This window comes from Oryctolagus cuniculus, chromosome 6 (assembly GCF_051225735.1).
Source record: "Oryctolagus cuniculus isolate XC-2025 breed Fujian yellow rabbit chromosome 6, ASM5122573v1, whole genome shotgun sequence".
NCBI lineage: Eukaryota > Metazoa > Chordata > Mammalia > Lagomorpha > Leporidae > Oryctolagus > Oryctolagus cuniculus.
Window position 1 is genome coordinate 161,420,102 of NC_142872.1, and position 22,154 is coordinate 161,442,255.

Below are 22,154 nucleotides of genomic sequence, written 5' to 3' on the forward strand. Positions count from 1 at the left end.
ATTAGTTGGGAGATGGATTGGAAGTGGAGTAGCTGGACTCAAAACAGCACTCAAATATGGAGTGCTGGTGTCACAGGAAGCAGCTTAACCCCTCGTGTCACAGTGCTGGACGCTGGATAACTGTTAGTTTTCCTTGACTATTGTTAGGAAATAGTGGAGGTAAATTGGGTGAGATTACTGTAAGATAAAGCTATCTGCAAGCATGTTGCTTGTAATGAGTCAGTGTCGTTCATTCTTCAGCATGTGTCTGTGGAGCCGTACCTCATGTAATGCTCTAGGAAAGCAGTAAAAAATGGGATGACTAACCGTCTGCTGGAGAAGGCAGTTATTAATTAGGAAGCTGCACATGTGGTGTGTGTCATGTTTTGGTTAACCTAGTAGTCCAGGAATTTGAAGATAGCCTTTCTTTGAAGAGGAATTCAGGCAGAGGTATCAAAAGTATTCTAGAGTTAAAAAAAACAAACATGGAAGTGTTCCAGTCTTGCCCCCATGTTCAGAAGCCCAAGCGTAATGAATGTGGAGCTCAGAACTTCTGGACAAAGTGGCTCGTGTTAGAAGACAGAGAAGACAGGAAGAGGGGAAGAGCACACTGTGTCTCTGTATGCTTACGTTCAGTGGTGGATTTGAGACTTTCTTTCCTTAAGTATGAGGGCACTTTAAGAAGTTGGTGGAAAATGGTGCAAAAATTTTATTTTGATGGGAAAACTTTTATTTTTTGAAGGTTTATTTAAAAGGCAGGGAGATCAAAAGGTAGAGGGAGGCAGGGCGAGAGGCATCCGTTTTCCACCCCCTGGTTGAGTGCGAGCAGCATCAGGTCAGGGCCAGGCTGAAGCCAGAGGCCAGGGACCCCATCATGGTCTCACGCATGTGTGGCAGGGACCCAGGTATTTCTGCTATCTTCTGCCTTCCCTGGTGGTAAGTTGGAGACTGTACAGAAGCAGAACAGCTGGCACTTGAACTGGTACTGCGATAAGGGATGCTCACTTTACCTGCTGGGACACATCACTGGCTCCTGCAAGATATTTTAAATCCAAGCGTATGGGAAGGCTTCAGAAATTTTATGAAAAATAAGCTTGGACTTAAAATTGTCTTTGCATCAAAGTAAACATATCTTTTAATTTCATTTTTCCTCAGACTTTTCAATGTACCCTTTGAGGAGTTTGCCTCCTTACTTTATTGTTTGTCTTATGTCCACTTTTAAACTAAATACATTCTTGAGTTATTCAGGCAGATGACTTTATTTATCCAGCTGTTCTAATCTGCATTATCTCTTTCCACATTTTGTGAGTTCCATTTTCTATTCATCTGCCAGGTTACCTTTTATTAAGCATGACTCTCATCATGTGTTAGTAAGTATTTACCCTGTTTTGCTAAATGTCAATTTCTCATCATGACATTCAGTGTTTGACCTTTTTCATGATACTGTCCCAATTTCTCCTCCTCCACTTTCAAGCAAAAACACTCCTTTTCTCTAACTATTTCATCTTACGGCAGGAGCCCAGGATTTGGGGGTCAGGAAATCGAGTTCATGTCTAAGCTTGTTCACTTAATCTGGGGATTTTGTGTTTAATATTTGCCTGATTTATTCCTTTTTGTGTTGTTAAAAGATAAAGGGGAGGAGCAATATTATAACTTAGTAAAGATCCACAAAGCGACTGTGCAAGTGAGTGAATGTGAGCTGGTGTTAAACAAGGCTGCTTCACTTTGCTGCAGAATTCATCGCTTTATCTTTGTCTGACTGTGTCCAGTTTTCATCTTTGAAGAATTTAGCACAGATTTACTAGTTTCAGATTAATTTTTAAAAGTCCAATCTGTTTCTTTTCTGCAGCGCTCTACATAGTGTTAAATTTGTCTGTGTATGCGCCTTATGCTATCCATACTCCCAGTGCCTAACACTGTTTTCTTCAACATGTCGAAACTTAATGACTAATTTTTGGATAGATGCCAGCAGCGTCCTACTCTCAACTCTCCAGGTGAACATCATTACATTTAAATATCATTGGATTATCAAAATAAAATGTGTTTGCTTATAATTTTCAGAACTGCTCTGTTCAGCAAGTGAGCTAAACACTCCTATAGATTTCCCATTACAGTTTCAGTGATAAGATAATGAATTTGAATGAATTACTATGAGAGTAAAACTTTTATACATTTCCAGTTAATACATAAAATACACATGGCCATCTCTGTATATACTTGTATTTTATTTGGTTTTAGTATTTTTAAAAAATGTGTTAAAAGCTTGACATATTTCATGATATCTAAAGGAATAAAATAGTCACGTGATTCAGAAATTTGAAACAATGTAGAAAGTGATATAGTGAAGTCTCCTGTTCCAGCGTCCTGGTAACTTTGTTCCCTCTATGCCAGATAGGTATCTATTGTTAGTGTGTTATGTAACAATAGGGGGTCTTTTATGTGCATGAAAAATAATAGGAACATATATCATTATTTTTCTTGTACTATTGTATGCACGTGTATTTGAGCATGGGCATGTATGTATGAATGTGCTTATTGACTAAACAGTGTGTCTGGTAGAGACTTTTCCATGTCAGAACATGAGACGCTTCCTAATTTTGTGAAGCAATAGTTGCATGCTATTTCATTTTATGGATGTGTCCTAGCTGATTTAACTGATATTGGGAATGACCCCTAAAATTTATATACTGGAATTTGGGGTGCCATATGATATCACCATATGCTTATTAATAAATCTCCAATATTAATAAGCCCAAGAGGATTCTTGCCTAATATTTAGAGAAGAATTCTAAATACTGGTGCAGATAAACGAGGCAGCATGGTACATTTTAAGCCTTTATTTAGTGAGAAAGATGCATAGGTGAGAGCTTTATCTAAGAGAGAGAGAGGGGTAAATCTGGGTTCATACTGAGCACCAGGAACCAGCCACGAGCACCAGGAACCAGCCACGTGGAAGACCATCTAGGCCAAGAAGCCTAGGGCGGGTGGCCCGAAGGCGCGCCTTGGAGGCACAGGGCTACAGCAAGCCCCCTTCTGGCAAGAGGCCAGGGCAAAGAAGAGAAGGGGGGACACACTAAGTCCTAGGCTTTTAATCCACTTCCAAAGGGGAATGGTTAATTAACCTGATTGGCTGGTGGGCACTCAGGTGTGGCCAGGTAGGGGCATGAGGTCACATGGGACTTGGCAAAGGTATCAGGTAGTTTGTGAGGTCACACAGTGGCATGGCGAAGGCGTGGTCTTCCAGCTCACAAACCTAATGGATTTTAACCTGTATGCCTGCCTACTTCATAACCAATCCCTTTTTGATAGATATTTAGGCAGTTTCTGGTGTTTTGCTGTTAATGACAATGCTATAGTAGAGAACTCTATATTAATATTTTACATTGATCCTAGCATATCTGTAGGGCAAATTTCTGGAAATAAAATTGCTAAGACTGGAAAAATACTATGTAGTAGGCATGTTTGAATGCATGAGAAAAGTTAATCAATTTTAGTAAAAGTTGACACTACCAGAATTTTTAAATTAGAAATTTAACTCAACATCCAAGGATTATTTGTTTTTTAGAGGCTTAGTACTAAATTTTTTATGTATTTCATGGGTTCAAAAGAGGACAAGACTGTTGCTTAGGAATCATCTCTGCATCAAACCAAGGCAAAAAAAAAAAAAAAAAGCAAATGAACAAGTAAAAGCAACACAACTTATTGCTGAAATCATCCATATTTCTGACCTGATAGAAATTTGATGTCCTTGGTTTAAAAACATAGCATTTTAATCCCCTACATTATCTAAAACCTTAATCACACATTTGCTTATTACTTCTGAGCTTGGAGATGGAATTGGTATGTTAAGCAGTGTGATACCAAATGTAATCTGGGGATTAGTGAAAGTCAAATCCCCTATGCATTTGACTTTGAAAATCTGATTTGGATCTCCTCTGTTGGCTGGTCTTCTATTGTTATTCCTAACTAAAGGGTCATATCCATCTTAGTGGATGTCAAGTACCTTCCCTCCACCAGGAAAGATGAGGTGAGTGGTAGCAAGGGTTTGGGAATATGAAACTCCATGTGAGGGACAGGAATAAATATTAAACATCTCTCCCAAGATTTTATAGGTCATCTTTATAATTTCCCATTTTTGTACATTACATTTTTTGAAAACATAAAACAATTTCTAATCATCAGTCCTCAAATAGGAAATACAAAATTATTGATTGAACCGTCTTTTTATTTAAAGTAAAAATTTTGACCAATTCTGGATTACCTAGTTGGAAAGAGACCAAAAGCATGAGACAAATAGAGCGGTCCTGATATAAAACAGGTTGATTTGGCCCCGGTGAAAGGGGTTGGGCTTTTTCCATTGCTGCATAGTGCTTAATAAAGGTCCAGCTAGTGCAAACCTGCATGTGTGTACTATGGCATAAGCTGTAAATTTATTTGCTTATTTCAGTTATATTTATTTTGAAAGCCAGATAGGGAGGGAGGGAGAGAAGAAGGGAGGCAGAGAGAGAGAGAGAGATCTTTGATCCACTGGTGCACTCTCCAGATGGCCTCAGTGGTCCAGGTGCCGGGCCAGGGCAAAGCCAGTAGTTTCATCTGAGTCTCCCACATCAGTGGCAGGGGCCCGGGCATTTGGGCCATCTTCTGTTGTTTTGCCAGGCCATTAGCAGGGAGCTGGATCAGAAGTGGAGCAGCCGGGACAGAAACTAGTGCCCATATGGGATGCCGACATCACAGGCTTAGCCTACTACACCACAGCACTGGCCCCAACATTCATGTCCTTTAAATTGTAACAATTTCTTGTTGCTCATCTAAAATCTTTATGTTAAATGGAGAATATTTTAGTAAAAGTTGAGGGACAACATAATTCGACAGAGTAAAAGTTCTCCAGCGGTATTTAGGACCATGGCTACTTACCAGTGACAAAAGCCATAATCTAGATACTTCCAGTTTAAATACATCTTCTGTTTATCCAGACATACCATGAGAATATTCTTTTCTGTGAAATAAAACATAAAATGTGGTGGGAGAGACTGCAGTGGCATGCTGTCTTTAGAAACAGACAGACCTGGGATTTAAAATACTAGCTGGGGCAGGCACCATGGTGCAGCGGGTTAAAGCCTTGGCCTGAAGTGCCAGCATCCCATATGGGCGTGGGTTCTAGTCCCAGCTGTTCTTCCAATCCAGCTTTCTGCTATGGCCTGTGATAGCAGTAGAAGATGGCCCAAGTCCTTGGGCCCCTGCACCCACGTGGAAGGTCCAGAGAAAGCTCCTGGCTCCTGGCTTCAGATCAGTGCAGCTCCGGCTGTTGCGGTTATCTGGGGAGTGAACCAGTGGATGGAAGACCTCTGTCTCTACCTCTCTCTGTAACTCTGTCTTTCTGTTGGGGTCTTAAGCCTGAGACTGTCCCCTGACCAGCAGGGGGCAGTACAAGCACTCCCCGAAAAGGCGAATGGTAGAGGTAAGGTCGACGGCCAGGCACACCACAGCAAGCACCCGTGAGTTCTGTTGAAGCAAGAACCGCTTTATTGAGGAAGTGTACAGGCTTATAAAGCTTACGAAGGACATGCGCAGTAGGGGAGCCATTCAGCGAAAAGGTCACGCAAGCAGGGGTGGACCATGCACAGGGGCACCTTAAGTGAGGTATAGGGATCACGCACTGTCCACGTGTCTGGAAATAAATCAGACCTATCCCTGCAAGTGGTCCGATCTCACGGGGTTTAACCCCAGAGGTGGCAGACACGCCCCCTGATCATCCACCAGGCACCATGTTGTTAGGGACTATTTTATGCAATGCCCAATATCTTTCAAATAAATAAAATAAATCTTTAAATAGAATAAAATACTACCTTTGCCATTTTTTGTGAAGTTATTTTTCTAAGCATCCCCCCTTTTTTAATTTAAAAATTATTTATTTATTTGAAAGAGTTACAGAGAACGTAGGGGGCAGAGAGAGAGAACGAGAGCGAGAGTGAGAGCGATAGCGGGAGATTGAGATCAGTATTCCATCTCTTGGTTCATTCCCCCAATGGCCACAACTGCCAGAACTGGTCCTGGCTGAGACCAGGATCTTTATCCAGGTCTCCTACATAGGTGGCATCCTCTACTGTTTTCCCAGGTGCATTAGCTGGGAGCTGGATCAGAAATGGAGTAGAAGGGACTCCAATTGGCACCCATATTGGACACTGGCATTGCAGGTGGTGGCTCAATCCACTGTGCCACACGTTGCCCCCCATTTTTGTTTTTTTGTCCTAAGAACAGAGCTTTAGTGTGAAGACAGGTGCTTGGTGCAGGGATGGCACATGTTAGATTCTTAAATATTCCTAGCTGTACAAGCAAAATATATGCATTCATTTGTACAACTGATGCCATCTTTAGCACTTTGTACTTGCTGATAATTATTCTTCTTGGAACATAGATATTTTGCACTTGATGTTTGAGATAACAGTCCATATACTCATTTACTCAACATTCATTCAAACACCTATGCCGTAGGACATAAGATGAATGAGGCATAATTTTAGTATTTTTTGGGATTTGGAGCTTGCACATAATGTGTGGGTACTTAGTAGTAGATGTTTGTTGAATAAGAGATTTTGCCTCATAGGAATATACGTTTTGGTATGAAAGCTAACACATTTGTTGTTTTTTCTTTTGAGTAGTTGTAGAGTTGTGCTACTTGTGCTTTGTTGAGTATCAAGTTGGGAGTGATTGATTCTCCTATTCCTGTTATCCCATCGAGGACCGAGACAATTCACAGACAAAGCAAAGACATTGGTGTGTTGTTGATAGGGGTCATGTGCAAGGTGGCACAATTTGCCTGGGAAAGAAGGCTGATGGAAGGTATTCTAGGTATTCAAGGCTTTTAATGCTGTATTAGAGTCACTTTTTGCTTGTATGAGCCTTAGGTAAGATTGCTAAAAAGGGGTGTCAGTGGTTGCTGCCTTTTTTTCATTATGTAATCAGTCTTTCTCTTGGAGTCCAGAAGGCTTCAAAGAATGAACTAACTTACTTACTTTCCCTCCCTCCCTCCCTCCCTGCCTGCCTGCCTCCCTCCCTCCCTCCCTCTCTTCCTACCTCCTTTCCCTCCCCTCCCCTCCCCTCTCCTCCCCCTCCCCTCCCCTTTCTCTCTCTCTCTCTTTCTCTCTTTCTCTCTTTCTTTCTCTCTTTCTCTCTTTCTTTCTTTCTTTCTTTCCCTCCCCTCCCCTCCCCTCCCCTCCCCTCCCCTCCCCTCCCCTCCCTCTTCCCCTTCCCCTTCCTTTTTCTTCCCTCCCTCCCTCCCTCTTCCCTCCCGGCCCCGCCCCTTCCCTTTTTCCTTTTTTCTCTCTCTCTCTTTCATTTAATTATATTTGAAAGGCAGAGCAACAGAGAGAGAGACAGATAGATAGATAAATATCGTCCACCCACTGGTTCATGCCCCAGATGTCCTCAACAGCCAGGCTTGTGCTAGACTGAAGCCAGTAACTTCGTCGTAGTCTTGCACATGTGTGACAGGTGTCCACACACTTTGGCTATCCTCTGCTGCCTTCCCAGAGCATTACAAGAAGCTTAATTGGAGTGGAGCACCCAGGACTTGAATCAGCAGGGCACTCCAGTATGGGATGTTGGCATAGCAGTTGCTGGCTTAACATGCTTTCCACAACCTCTGCCCCCTGGGGAACTCTTTTTTGCATTTGTGGTTGTTATCTAGTCCAGTACTCCCCACTCTAAGCATACACAGCTGAGGTTTGACTTCGTAGAATCATGATACATGTATTTTTTCCCATTTCTGAAGAATCAATGGTAAAACAGAAAATGTGTCGCTTAAAAATGCGTAGCAATTTAGTAATCTGTGTGTCTGTGTTTGATTTCCTGCCACACAGAGCTAACCAGATGTTCCAGACTTTACAGTCCCGAGTCATCTACTCATGGTTATCTTTTTGCCTCCACAGAAATAGAAAAGTTTCAAAAAGGAGAAGGCAAGGATGAAGAAAAGTACATTGATGTGGTGATTAATAAGAACATGAAGCTGGGACAGAAAGTGTTAATTCCTGTAAAACAGTTCCCTAAGGTAAGGCAGCGAGGTCTACACGCAAGTGTGTTGACTTTAATCCTTAAGGGAACAGACGTTTAGTTTATGTTTTGCTTGATATTTTAAGAGTTGTCTACTCTCTTGTCCCCTCTCCACACTGTACTTTTAAAGTTAATTAAAATTAATTTAGTGATTTTTTCTTGTCTTTGACTTTAGTATAAGTTATAGAACCCTAAAAAACATATAATGATTATACTGGCAGAGTGACTTGGGGCCTGACTTCTTTCTACTTCAATTTCTTCATTTATGATACGAAATTGGATGGTTAAAAAGACAGATTATGCATGTTAAATACTTAGCACAGTGCTTTGCACATAAAATGTTGAAAAATATCAATTTCAATTGTATTTAAGTCTTGTCTTTTTTCAATCGTCTATATATGTGGTCCATGCATACTGTTGTATGAATAATAGTCCATTACCAGACTATATCACAATTTATTGATCTATTTTCCTCAGCAATTGTCAGTTATTGAAAATTAAATTGCCGGGGATATTTTTGTACAAGGCATTTTGTGGTTATATATTTTCATTTCTTTTGAGTAAATTCCTAGTATTGACATTGCTTGGTATTTAGTTTTACAGGAGTTCCCATACTTTTTTTTTCCAATGTAATATGCCTTGTAATTTTTCTACAAACACTGTGTCCAAGTTGTGGTTGTTTTCATATATTCATAAGTATTTGGTCATGTCTGTTTTGTTTTAGTTATTTGAATTTTTGGTAATTTCTTATGCTTATTTTTATTTCCCTAATGATTAATGATTTTGTGTAATTTGTCTTATACTTATTGGGTATTCAAATATCTTGTCTGTTGTGAAGTTCAGATCTTTTGCCTGTTTCTAAATGGATTGTGTGTCTTTTATCATTAGGTTGTTAGACCTTTTTATATATCCTAGAATCAAGTCATTTGTTATATGTATATTTTGTGAAGATTTGGCCTGCCTCCTGTTTGCCTGTTGTTTCTGTAAGGAGTCCTGCGAAAAGTAGAAGTTGTAAATTTTATAATTTCAAATGTATCAGATTTTTCTTTTATGGTTATTGCCATTTGTGAACTAAAAATCTTGACCAATCCCAAGGAAATATTTGAGTCATTTATATATTATATTTTCCTATGTTTTCTCTAAAAGTTTTATCATTTTAAGAAGCCTTTATTTTTAAGATTGTGCTATATCTCAAATTCGTTTTTGTTTATGGTGTGAGGTAGGGGGTCAAGTTCACCCCTCCCACTCTCATATGCTCCCATATGAGTATCCAGTTTTTCCTGCACTATTTGTTGAAAGATATTTTTTTTTCCTATGGCTTGTTTTGGCATCTTTGGGGAAAAACAGCTGACCATATAAATGGTGGGTATATTTCTGAACTTTCTATTCTGTTCTATTGCTTTTTGTTTTGTTTTTGATTATATTTATTTATTTTTTCCTTTTCAATTTGGGTTATTTTATTTCATATATGTTTAAAATTCTTATCTATTATATGAAACTCATTGTTTTCCTCTTCTATTTTCCCATGCTTTTAAGCAGAGAAAATTATTAACAATATTTAAAAGATAGATGACATCCATATTCTCAATGGAGTAAAGAAGAGTTTCTAAGACTACTTTGAGTTTTTGAGAAAATCAAGATCTGGAAGTTATGTTATTTAATAACTGTCTGCTCGCGTAAAATGCTGGGTTTCCTACTTTCCTCAGATAAAGACTTGCCACAAGTTCTATAGTTATAAATACAGTAACATTTTAGTGACCATTTCTTGCTCACATATTAGTACTTTTCAGGAGATTTCACCTGTCAAGTGATTACTATTGTTTGAAATTAATTAGCTTCATTGTCTTACATCCTGGCTGCAGAGTTTTTAACCAATGAATTATAAATTCATCCTAGCTTCTAAACCTAAGTTCCCTCAATGTATTAGTGTAACTTTTGAAACTGGAAAGATGCCATTTTTTTATGGCTTTCTATGCCAATACCACCTTGCCTACATTACTGTAGAATATTTTGTAAGACATTAAGTTAAGTAATGGAGTCCTTCCACAAAAGAATCTGCTAGGATTATGACTGCAATTACATTGGGAGGATTTGAAATCTTTAGAAAACTGAGTCTGCTATTAACTGCATATGGTATTTCTCTCTAGTTGGTTAAATCTCCTCTAATTTCTGTCACCAATGTTTTGTACTTTTCAGGGTAAAGGTCTTGTATGCCTTTTGTTAAACTTATCCCTACATATTCTCTGTGTTTTGGCACTTTTGTAAATTAAATGTTTTTAAATTTTTGTTTTCCAATGTTTTATTTCTTTTTTTTAAACTTTTATTTAAGAATATAAATTTCAGAACTACAACTTTTGGATTATAGTGGTTTTTCCCCCATTAACCTCTCTCCCACCAACCATTCCATCTCCTACTCCCTCTCCCATCCCATTCTTCATTAAGATTCGTTTTTAATTACCTTTGTATACAGAAGATCAACTTAGTATATACTAGGTAAAGATTTCAACAGTTTACACCTACACAGAAACACAAAGTATAAAATACTGTTTGAATGATAGCTTTACCGTTAATTTGCATAGTACAACACATTGAGGACAGATCCTACATGGATAGTAAGTGCACAGTGACACCTGTTGTCAATTTAACAATTGACACTCTATTTATGATGTCAGTAATCACCCAAGGCTCTTGTCATGAGCTGCCAAGGCTATGGAAGCCTCTTGAGTTCACAAACTCTGACCTTATTTAGATAAGGCCATAATCAAAGTGGAAGTTCTCTCCTCCCTTCAGAGAAAGTTACCTCCTTCTTTGTTGGCCCCTTCTTTCTGCTGGGATATCACTCACAGAGATCTCTCTCTCTTTTTTTTTTTTTTTTTTTTTTGTGAGAGTGTCTTGGCTTTCCATGCTTGAGAAACTCTCATGGGGTTTTTAGCCAGATCCAAATCCCTTTAAGGGCTGATTTTGAGGCCCGAGTGCTGTTCAGGACATCTGCCATTCTATGGGTCTGCTGTGTATCCTGCTTCCCATGTTGGATTGTTCTCTCCTTTTTAATTCTATCAGTTAGTATTAGCAGACACTAGTCTTGTTTATGTGATCCCTTTGACTCTTAGACCTATCACTATGATCAATTATGAACTTAAACTGATCACTTGGACTAGTGAGATGGCATTAGTACATGCCAACTTAATAGAATTTGGAATGCCCTGGCACGTTTCTAGCTCTACCCTTAGGGTTAAGTCCGAGTAAGCATGTGCCAAAATGTATATCTCCTCTCTCTCTTATTCCCACTCTTATTTTTAACAGGGATCACTTTTCAGTTAAATTTAAACACCTAAGAATAATTGTGTGTTAATTAAAGAGTTCAACCAATAGTATTTGTTGTTACAAGAAAATACTAAAAAGAATAAAATAGTAAGCTGCTCCTTGACAGTTAGGAGAAGGGCTGATCAAGTCACTGTTTCTCATAGTATCATTTTCACTTCTACAGGTTTCCTTTTAGGTGCTCTGTTAGTTGTCACAGATCAGCAAGAACATATGATATTTGTCCCTTTGGGACTGGCTTATTTCACTCAGCATGATGTTTTCCAGATTCCTCAATTGTGTTGCAAATAACTGGATCAATTTTTTTTTTACTGCTGTATAGTATTCTGGAGAGTACATATCCCATAATTTCTTTATCCAGTCTACTGTTGATGGGCGCTGGCGTTGATTCCAGGTCTTAGCTATTGTGAATTGAGCTGCAGTAAACATTGAGGTGCAGATATCTCTTTTATTTGCCAATTTAAATTCCTTTGGGTAAATTCCAAGGAGTGGGATGGCTGGGTTGAATGGTAGGGTTATATTCAAGTTTCTGAGGAATCTCCAGACTGACTTCCATAGTGACTTAACCAGTTTGCATTCCTACCACAAATGTGTTATTTCTAATGTGAACTTTTGTGTATTAACTGTTTTCTTGGCAAATTCATTTATTTTTTTCTAGTAAGGGGTTTGTTTTAGGATTTGTTGTATACAGAATAATCTTAACATCTGCAAAAAACATTTTTTCCTTTCCAATTTTTATGCACTTTTTTTTATAATTTTTATGCACTGACAACACTGTTTTGGCTATTATCTCCAGTATAATACTAAATGTAAATGTTGAGAGTTGGAATCATTTCATTTTCCCAGTCAAGGAGGAAAACATGTAGTAGTTTCCCCTTAAAACTGAAATCATGCATAGGTTTTTATGGATGCTATTTATTATAAGAAGTTAAGTTGCAATGTTGCTGAGGATTTTTATCCTGAATAGGTGTTGAGTTTTATAAAATGCTTTTTCTGAATGTTGAAATGAAAATGGCTGTTGCTTCTTTTCATTTTTTATGTAGTAAATTTTAAATATTTATTTTTCTAAATTGAAGTTTCTTTGTGTTCCTGAGTTAAAAATTACTTAATGGTGATATACTTTTTATATTGTGTTGTATTCATCACTTCTATTTTCATGAATTACAATTTGTTTATTAGCAATTTTGTAAGATTAGGGCGTTAGTGTTAGTGCTGGCTTCTTAAAATGAATGGAGAAGACATCTGTCCTTACTGTAAAAGACTGACTGTGTGCCAGATTGGTGTAATTGCTTCCTAAGTATTTGATAGCATTCACCAGTGCTGCTCTCTTGGCCTGAATCTTGGAGGTATTCAATACCTTTAAAGATATGCCACTAATCAGATTTTCTGTTTCACCTTGTGTGAAAATTTGATTGTATTTTTAATGGAATTTTTCTATTTTTTTTAATCAGCTTCCCCCCCAAGTATGTTTTTCTGACACTTGCTCTCATTTTTAGACTTAAATTATTAATTTTTCTGACCTTTTGTTATTCTCACAGTTTCTTTGGCTCTCTCTACATTTATTAGTTTTTTGTTGTCATCGTTGTTCTTTACCTCAGGTTTATTCACTTCTGTTATATCTTAAAACACTTTGATTCTCATGTGTTCTTCATTTTGCTGTTAACTTCATCAAGTGCATTTACTTTTTGTGAGGTATTAAAAGTATTTCAGAAAATACAGTTGATGCATATACCCATGGACATATATATTTTTTTTTCTCTTTGAGAATTCTATTTTTCCATTCATTGCAAATACTGTTTATGCTGTTGAATACAGTTAGGAGGTTATGCACTGATAATTTTTATCATGACAAAGACTCATATTGTCCCAGTTCTATGCATGTTATAATTTAGAATTTAAAAATTCTGTACATTATTAATGTACATTATGGGGGCCCAGTTTTCTGTTATATTTCCCTGAGGACTATTGATAATTTTTGCTTTAGGAGTTAATTCGTTTGGTTGGATATAGACTGCAAACTTTGTTGGGGGGAGTTCAAGCTCAGTTAAGTTCTTTCCTTAGTTTGACTTTGCATTTAATTTTTGACATGTACCAGGAATGGGCTAGAGGGTTTGGCAATTTTTTTTACACAAAATATAAGGGTTTCCAACTCTCATTCTGTCTGTCTTAGTATTTCTCTCACATTCCATCATATAGTTTCTTCAAACTCAGCCACTCAGGCTGATAGGCCTAAAATTAGTAAATTCGCCCTATGCTGTTTCCTTTTTTTTTTTTTTTAATTTTTGACTCTCTCTTAGAATCTGCATGTGTTTGATCACTCTCAAGGACTTCTAATAAGTTGTGTTTTATATTTTGTTCAGATTTTAGTTTGTAGTTGATATCTATAGATGATCAGCCTCTTAGGAGCTTACTTAGCCTTACCTGCAGAACTGGGCATATACACTGTTTGTAAACAGAAAATTATATTATAAATGCTACATAGACAGACTCATTACTTGACAAACTGTAGCTTATGGAAATCTTTATGGATTGATCCATTATGTTTAATATGCTGAATATTCGATAGGTAGATGAACAGGAATGCCCTGTCTTTCCTGAAATTAATACTTTGTGTATATGAGTTGTGTGTGAAATAAATATAAGTACAATGTATGAAATAAAATCTCATATTTTAAATGTTAGACTGAAATTAAGTTCTTTGTGTCTAACAGAGTAGCAGCTACGTAAGTCCTCAGAGCGTCTAAAGCAGGTTGTCTAGAAATCAGCCAGTTTCAGAGTACCGGGAAAGGATGTTTCTGTGTAGGATAATGGAGCTTGCAAGTCTCCAGACAGCCTTGTATAAAGGATAATATAGCACAGCCATCAGGTGTGAGGAAAAGCTTTCCTGCTTGTGTCCGTTAATAGACTGAGCTGGAAGAAATGGACAGGACTTGCCCCTTTGGAATAGCCATGAGTAGAGTAGAACTTGGTGAGGAATTGATGTTGACTGAACACTTTTGGCTTCTGTGGTGAGATGGTACTGTTTGTGAGACTCCATCTAATAAAATGATATCCCTTAGTTGAACATTTTTTTCTCTTAGAGAATTATTTTCAGCACTCACCATAATATATGTGTTATTTAATATGCAAACCCTTAAAGGCTATTTCCTCTTTTTTTTTTTTTTAATTTTTTTGACAGGCAGAGTGGACAGTAAGAGACAGAGACAGGGAGCAAGGTCTTCCTTTTGTATTGTTTCACCCTCCAATGACCACTGCGGCTGGCGTGCTGCGGCCGGCGCACCGCGCTGATCCGATGGCAGGAGCCAGGTGCTTCTCCTGGTCTCCCATGCGGGTGCAGGGCCCAAGCACTTGGGCCATCCTCCACTGCACTCTCAGGCCACAGCAGAGAGCTGGCCTGGAAGAGGGGCAACCGGGACAGAATCCAGCACCCGACCGGGACTAGAACCCGGGGTGCAGGCGGAGGGTTAGCCTTGTGAGCCAGGGCGCCAGCCAATTTTTCTAAGTGTTTAAGCTATGGAAACTGTGCTGCATAGCTTTCTTGTGAATAAACTCTAACGACTGTTATGCAGTGGTGTCTAAATGGAGTGGATTTGATGGGAGTGCCAAGACTACATTGGGATAAGGCATTTTGCCTGTGAAGACCTCTACAAGAGTGTTAGTTCATTAATAGAAAACTAGAATTAAAAGGTTATTTTCATGCAGGAAAACTTGAAGTCCATGCATAGTTTTGTCATAATATACATTCTCTAGGAGCTGGAGCCAGAGCCAGAAATTGAACCCAGATACTTTGATGTTGAGGGCCTTAACTGCTGGGCTAAAGTGTGCAGTATGCCAACCTCATTTCTCATGTAGGAATTGGAGGGAAGCTCAAGTAGTGATAGGAAGAATACATTTTCAGAAGCTGCCTTGGTTCTGTTCTCTGAGGTCTCTGAGCTATTGGGATCCTGTGACACACAGACCATGTGTCATGAGACTGGAAAAGTTAGTTAAGTCGGAATTTACTGATGTGATAACATTTGAAATAAAGTGCTTAATTATTAAGCCAGAAAGTAGCACTTGAACTTAGATTTACTATGTGGAATATACAAACAACCAAGCATATATTAAAGGGTTCATGGAAGAATGCATTCATGTTTCTCATTTTGTTTTGCTATGATCTTTCTCAGCTGACTAATTTTAAAATTTGGTCATATATAGACTCCTTAAAGCACCCTAAAGAATCTAGGGTCCTGCACCCCATGGGAAACCAGGATAAGTACCTGGCTCCTGCCATCGGATCAGCGTGGTGCGCCGGCCACAGCGCGCCAGCCGTGGCGGCCATTGGAGAGTGAACCAACGGCACAGGAAGACCTTTCTCTCTGTCTCTCTCTCTCACTGTCCACTCTGCCTGTCAAAAAAAAAAAAAAAGTCCTAGTAGATATACTTTGATCATTAAGCACTATAATTATATTCCATTACGAATATTGTTATGTAAAACTCTATCATGTCTTTGCTTACTTGTTGGGGACTTGTTAGAGAATAGGTTTCAGTGTGTTGCTGAGCCAAAAGATAAAACTGTTTGTAGTGCTTTGGCAATATGTTACTGGATTATGTATCTTGAAGATTTGTGTACATTTGTTTTGGTTCTGGTTCCCCATGGATCACCAGATTGAATCAACTGAAAGTTGGATGACTGCACTGGTATTGGAGACAAGAAATGTGCACAGAATTTAGTCCCTTGCATGTGTCCCTGAAGTTTCATGTGTTAGAAGCAGAATCCCCTAATGTGTATGTTAGTAATATTTGGAAGTAGTTTGGATTAGCTGAGGTCATGAAGGTGAGGACTTCATGATGCAAAGCATTAGTTTCCTTGTAAGAAGAGGAGGCCAGACCCCAGCTAGCACTCTTGCTTTTTCTTGCCTTGTGATGCCCTCTGGCAAATGATGATGCAGCAACAGGTGCTCACCACATGCTAATGCCATGCTCTTGGGAAGGATTTCCCAGCCCCAAAACTTGTATATTCTTTATGAATTACTGGTTTTGGTATTATAGCAACAGAAATCTGTTAACTGTCTTCTAGGACTCAGTTTTTATTTGAGGAAAATGGCAAAAACTCATACCATGGATTGAACTGTGAACCTTTATCAAAGCAAGGAACTGTAGCATTAATTATATGAAACCAGGAACACACAACGTAAGCTTTGTTAGAAAGTGGAATGAAGTCAGGTTTAGCAGTCCATCTGACTTTTCTGTGTGCAGCTCTTCCTTTACTGATACTAAATGTGTCACCATTTTTTCTGAGTGTCATACCAAATCCCAGCCAGATACTTCTCAGGGGTTCCGGCAAACATCTTTGATTTGATGTGTGAATAACTAAAATTCATACCTTCTCCTCTTAACTCACCTGGGGTTTTTGCTGTGTTCCTTATTTCAGTAAATGACAGCACAGTGTATTTGCCACTGCCAGAAACGAGGACAATGTTTTTGCCTACTTGCTTCTCCCTCATTAACTTCTTCCTCTTCCATCCTTGAAATGCTGTTCATTTAGTTCCAAATCAGTTATCTGTCTTTTGCTCCCTACATTCCATCATTGTATCTAAATTCAGAATATTACCATCCCTCACACAGTCTATTTTAATGGCCTTTTATCCATATCTTGTTTTTGCTTTGGCATTAAATTTTCCAGTTAATCGTTCACATTGTAGCTAAACTGTTGTAATCTGAGGTTTTCTAGATTTATAATTTTACCTTTTTTTTTTTTTTTTTTTTTTTTTTGGTTTTACTAGCCATCACAACTGGGTATCCAGCTTTGAGCAAATGGAGATAAAATGCAGTGTTGATTATTTCAGATTGTGTGTTGCTTGTATATGTGTATGCATGAGTGCCCCTGTGTATGTGTTTTTTATTTTACGCATACTGCCCTGGAAAAGTTAGTTACATAATTTATTGATTATTAGAATAAACTGAAAATGTCTAAATAAGTTGAGCTGTTTACAATTTAGAAATAAATGCTGTATTAAAATATACACGATGAAGCAACATCAAATAATCTGAAACACCAGTAATATTTACTGATTTGTTGTCAGGAAATTAATAAATCTAAATGATAGTAATTTTCCTATAGCTTTAATATGTTGTGACAATCTCTGTGGCAAAGAGAATCAATGAAATCTGTGTTGAATGGTAGCATTTGACGTGGGGACAAGTAAGCTTTAGTTCCACAAGTATTTATTGGTGAACCATTATGTTGGAAAAATGATAAACCAAATGTGGGTCCTTCTTATTCTAAAGGAACTTAAAATCTAACAGAGGAAACATACATTTTATGAGTAATAGTAGATAAGGATTAAGTTAATAATAGTGGGACACCACCGAATTTAAAGGAAAGATGGAGAGTTTATTCTTCTATAGAAGGAATTACGTATTAAATTATGGATATGACAGGATTAGTCTAAACTGGAACTCTACATCCAGTATACTAATGATGAGTCTATTACCCTAAATAAGTAGTGAGATACTAACCAGTGATAGAACAGGTATAGCCTTTTTAGATAGATAATAAATATGTTTATATTCACAGACATTAAGAAGTACAAGGACAAGTAGGTGGGGAGAATTCTTGTTGCCTAAGTTAAGGCCTTGGAACATTTGAGATACTAACCCAGAGAGAACATTTAATTTACCATCACCATGGAATGCAGTGATGGACCCACTAGTTCTGCTTGGTTTCTTTCCTTTCTCACAATTTCATAGAGCTAGAGATTTGTACCTCATACTTTATCTAGGCATTCTTTTATTTTATTTTATTTTTTTAACTTTTATTTAGTAACTATAAATTTCCAAAGTACAGCTTGTGGATTACAATGGATTCCTACCCCCCCCATAACTTCCCTCCCACCCACAACCCTACCAACTTCTGCTCTCTCTCCCATTCCATTCACATCAAGATTCATTTTCAATTATCTTTATATACAGAAGATCAATTTAGTATATATTAAGTAAAGATTTCAACAGTTTGCACCCACACAGAACATAAAGTGTAAAATACTGTTTGAGTACTAGTTACAGCATTAATTCACATTGAACAACACATTAAGCACAGAGATCCTACATGATGTAGGGAAAAAGGGACACTAACCCACTGTTGGTGGGAATGCAAACTGGTAAAGCCACTATGGGAGTCAGTTTGGAGATTCCTCAGAAACCTGAATATAACCCTACCATACAACCCAGCCATCCCACTCCTTGGAATTTACCCAAAGGAAATTAAATTGGCAAATAAAAGAGATATCTGCACCTCAATGTTTACTGCAGCTCAATTCACAATAGCTAAGACCTGGAATCAACCCCAGTGCCCATCAACAGTAGACTGGATAAAGAAATGATGGGATATGTACTCTCCAGAATACTATACAGCAGTAAAAAAACAATGAAATCTGGTCATTTGCAACACAATTGAGGAATCTGGAACACATCATGCTGAGAGAACTAAGCCAGTCCCAAAGGGACAAATATCATATGTTCTTGCTGATCTGTGACAACTAACAGAGCACCTAAAAGGAAACCTGTAGAAGTGAAAATGATACTATGAGAAACAGTGACTTGATCAGCCCTTGTCCATAAGTTGTTGATGGACAACTTAATACTTTATCCCTTTTAGTATTTTTTTTTTTTGTTCTACTTAATACTATTGGTTGAACTCTTTAATTAACACACAATTATTCTTAGGTGTTTAAATTTAACTTAAAAGTGATTTCTGTTAAATATAAGAGTGGGAATAAGAGAGAGAGGAGATATACATTTTGGCACATGCTTAAGCTGACTTACCCCAAATGGTAGAGTTAGAAATGTGCCAGGGGATTCCAATTCAATCCCATCAAGGTGGCATGTACCAATGCCATCTCACTAGTCCAAGTGATCACACTGATAGGTCTGTCAAAGGGATCACACAAACAAGACTAGTGTCTGCTAATACTAACTGATAGAATCAAAAAGGGAGAGAACAATCCAACATGGGAAGCGGGATACACAGCAGACTCATAGAATGGCAGATGTCCTAATCAGCACTCTGGCCTGAGAATCAGCCCTTAAGGCATTCGGATCTGGCTGAAGAGCCCATGAGAGTATTTTAGGCATGGAAAGCCAAGACACTCTGGCAAAAAAAAAAAAAAAAAAAAAAAAAAAAACCTAAATGAAAGATCACTGTGAGTGAGATCCCAGTGGAAAGAACGGGCCATCAAAGAAGGAAGTAGCTTTCTCTGAAGGGAGGAGAGAACTTCCACTTTGACTATGACCTTGTCTAAATAAGATGGATGTCTGCGAACTCAAAAGTCTTTCTTAGCCTTGGCAGCTCATGACAAGGGCCTCGGGTGATTACTGACGCCATAAACAAGAGTGTGAATTTGTTATGTTAACAACAGGAGTCACTGTGCACTTATCCAGGCATTCTTAACAGATTCTTTATATCCTCTCATTTCTCATTTTCTGTGCTATCACAGCACTTGATTATTTTACTGAATTATCTTTTTAACAAGTTTTAATAAATGCTTACATTTTGTAGTATTCTTAATTATAAGACATTACCAGCCAGCTTAGTACCCGTCTACCAGAAACCTACTTTTATCCATGTGCTTCTATAATGTGTCTTAGGCTTTATTTTAATTAACGTCTTGGGTAGTGATTGATATATTTTGGGCATTCATTTTGGTTGACATTCATCTTTCTCTTTTGTATGCATGAAACATTGCTTATTCTAGACAGTCAATGAGGTACAATGATGAATATCTGTCCTCTGAGAGGTCACCAGCCTGCCCCACCTGACTCCCACACAGGGCAAAGAAGGTTGTGGGTAGTCAACCAGCTCTCAGATAAACTGTGATGTTTGGGGCTACTAAAATTTAACTTTCTGATGAATGACTGTTTTCTCAATTATTATCTGTGGTACTGAACCTCTGTGCATTCATGCTTTTTAGTGTCCTTTCCTTAAGTCCTCTGTAACCTGCAGCTCTCTTTAACTGATTCCATGTGGCAGCCCTGACACAGTGCCATTTCCAGAGGGCTGACATACTGCTTCTGTTTTTCTCATCTTAGAGCTAGAGACCACATAAAAACCCTGCCACCTGGCTGGCGCCGCGGCTCACTAGGCTAATCCTCCACCTTGTGGCGCCGGCACACCAGATTCTAGTCCTGGTCGGGGCACCGGATTCTGTCCCGGTTGCCCCTCTTCCAGGCCAGCTCTCTGCTGTGGCCAGGGAGTGCAGTGGAGGATGGCCCAAGTGCTTGGGCCCTGCACCCCATGGGAGACCAGGAGAAGTACCTGGCTCCTGCCATCGGATCAGCGCGGTGCGCTGGCCGCAGCGTGCTGGCTGCGGCGGCCATTGGAGGGTGAACCAACGGCACAGGAAGACCTTTCTCTCTGTCTCTCTCTCTCACTGTCCACTCTGCCTGTCAAAAAAAAAAAAAAAAAAAAAAAAAAAACCAACAACAACAACAAACAAAAACCCTGCCACCCTGAGGCCATTGTTGTAAGTAGAAGCCCAAGATATACAGGTGCAGGAGAATCAGCAAAATTTAGGAGGCCTGAGTTCCTCAGCTGACAGCCATGGCTGAATTAGGAGCTATGAGAAGAGTGATGTTGGACAAGGATCCTCTAGCCCAGGTTGATCTGCCTGTAGCAACATGAAGCACACAGGCTTTGCTGTGTGTTCCCTCTGAGACTCGTGTTGAAATCTGATTGTCATTCTGGCTTTATTGGAAAGGAGGATCTTTGAAGAGGTAATTTGGTCCTTAGGAGGAATTGATGCTTTTCTCAGGAGAGTGGGTTAATACAGGGACAAGTGAGTTTGTAGGTGGAACCTTGTTTGTTACTGAGAGTAGGTTGTTGTGAAGCAAGGCTGCCCCTCATGCTTTGTCTGCTGGCTTGCTTTTCCACCCGATTATGATTCAGTAGGAGGACCTTGCCAGAAACAACTGCCTGCCTTGGCCTTCAAGATTCCAGAACACTGAGCTAAATAAGCTCAATGTAAATTCCCCAGTCTGAAATATTTTGTTATAGCATCAAGAAACCACTTATGATATCCCGTTCTCTATCAAGCATGAAAAAGGCATATTGTTCAAGACTGGTCAGTTGTGCAGTGTTTCGTTATGCAGCAGTATAAAACCGAGAAAATATTAAAGTGGACCTCGTCCATTTCTAATTTTGTCACTACTAAGGGCTTTGAGGAAAATTTGGGGTTTCTATCTGTTATTTAGGAATTCACAATTTCATTAGAGTATATATTATTTAATGTCCTGAAAAAAGTTTCAAAAATATTTAATTGAATGATGTTGTCCATGGAGCAGAAAGCTACTGTATATTTATATTTTTGTTGGATCAGAAAGTTTAACTGCATTGTAAAATAATCTATTAGAAAATATCTTTTGGATCACTTCATAAAAGGTGAGATTTTATAGTGTTTTTTTAATTTTTAAAGATTTGTTTATTTTGGGGCTAGTGCTGTGGCACAGCGGGTTAAAGCCCTGGCCTGAAGCGCTGGCATCCAATATGGGCGTTGGTTTGAGACCCAGCTGCTCCACTTCCAATCCAGCTCTCTGCTATGGCCTGGGAAAGCAGTGGAAGATGGCCCAAGTCGTTGGGCTCCTGCACCCGTGTGGGAGACCGGAAAGAAGCTCCTGGCTCTTGGCTTTGGATTGGCACAGCTCTGGCCATTACGGCCAGTTGGGGAGTGAAGCATCGAATGGAAGACCTCTCTCTCTCTCTCTCTCTCTCTCTCTCTCTTTGCCTCTTCTCTCTCTGTGTAACTCTGACTTTCAAAATAAATAAATAA

The 22,154-nt window shown here is 38.8% G+C and overlaps 1 protein-coding gene across 4 annotated transcripts in view; it reads left to right on the plus strand.

Annotated features, from left to right (window-relative positions):
• Positions 1 to 22,154, plus strand: part of KHDRBS3 (KH RNA binding domain containing, signal transduction associated 3) — a 206,349-nt gene that overhangs the window by 72,627 nt on the left and 111,568 nt on the right. For 3 of the 4 annotated variants that reach the window (XR_007918873.3, XM_089335748.1, XM_051844066.3), the window contains exon 2: positions 7,908 to 8,026. Coding sequence is in view for 2 of the 4 variants with exons in the window: in XM_089335748.1 (XP_089191874.1) it covers positions 7,908 to 8,026 (119 nt within the window). In the remaining 2 variants the exon portion in view is untranslated. Of the gene's footprint in view, positions 1 to 7,907; positions 8,027 to 20,963; positions 21,103 to 22,154 lie in introns of those variants that run through there. The other variant, XM_089335750.1, reaches the window with a different exon arrangement.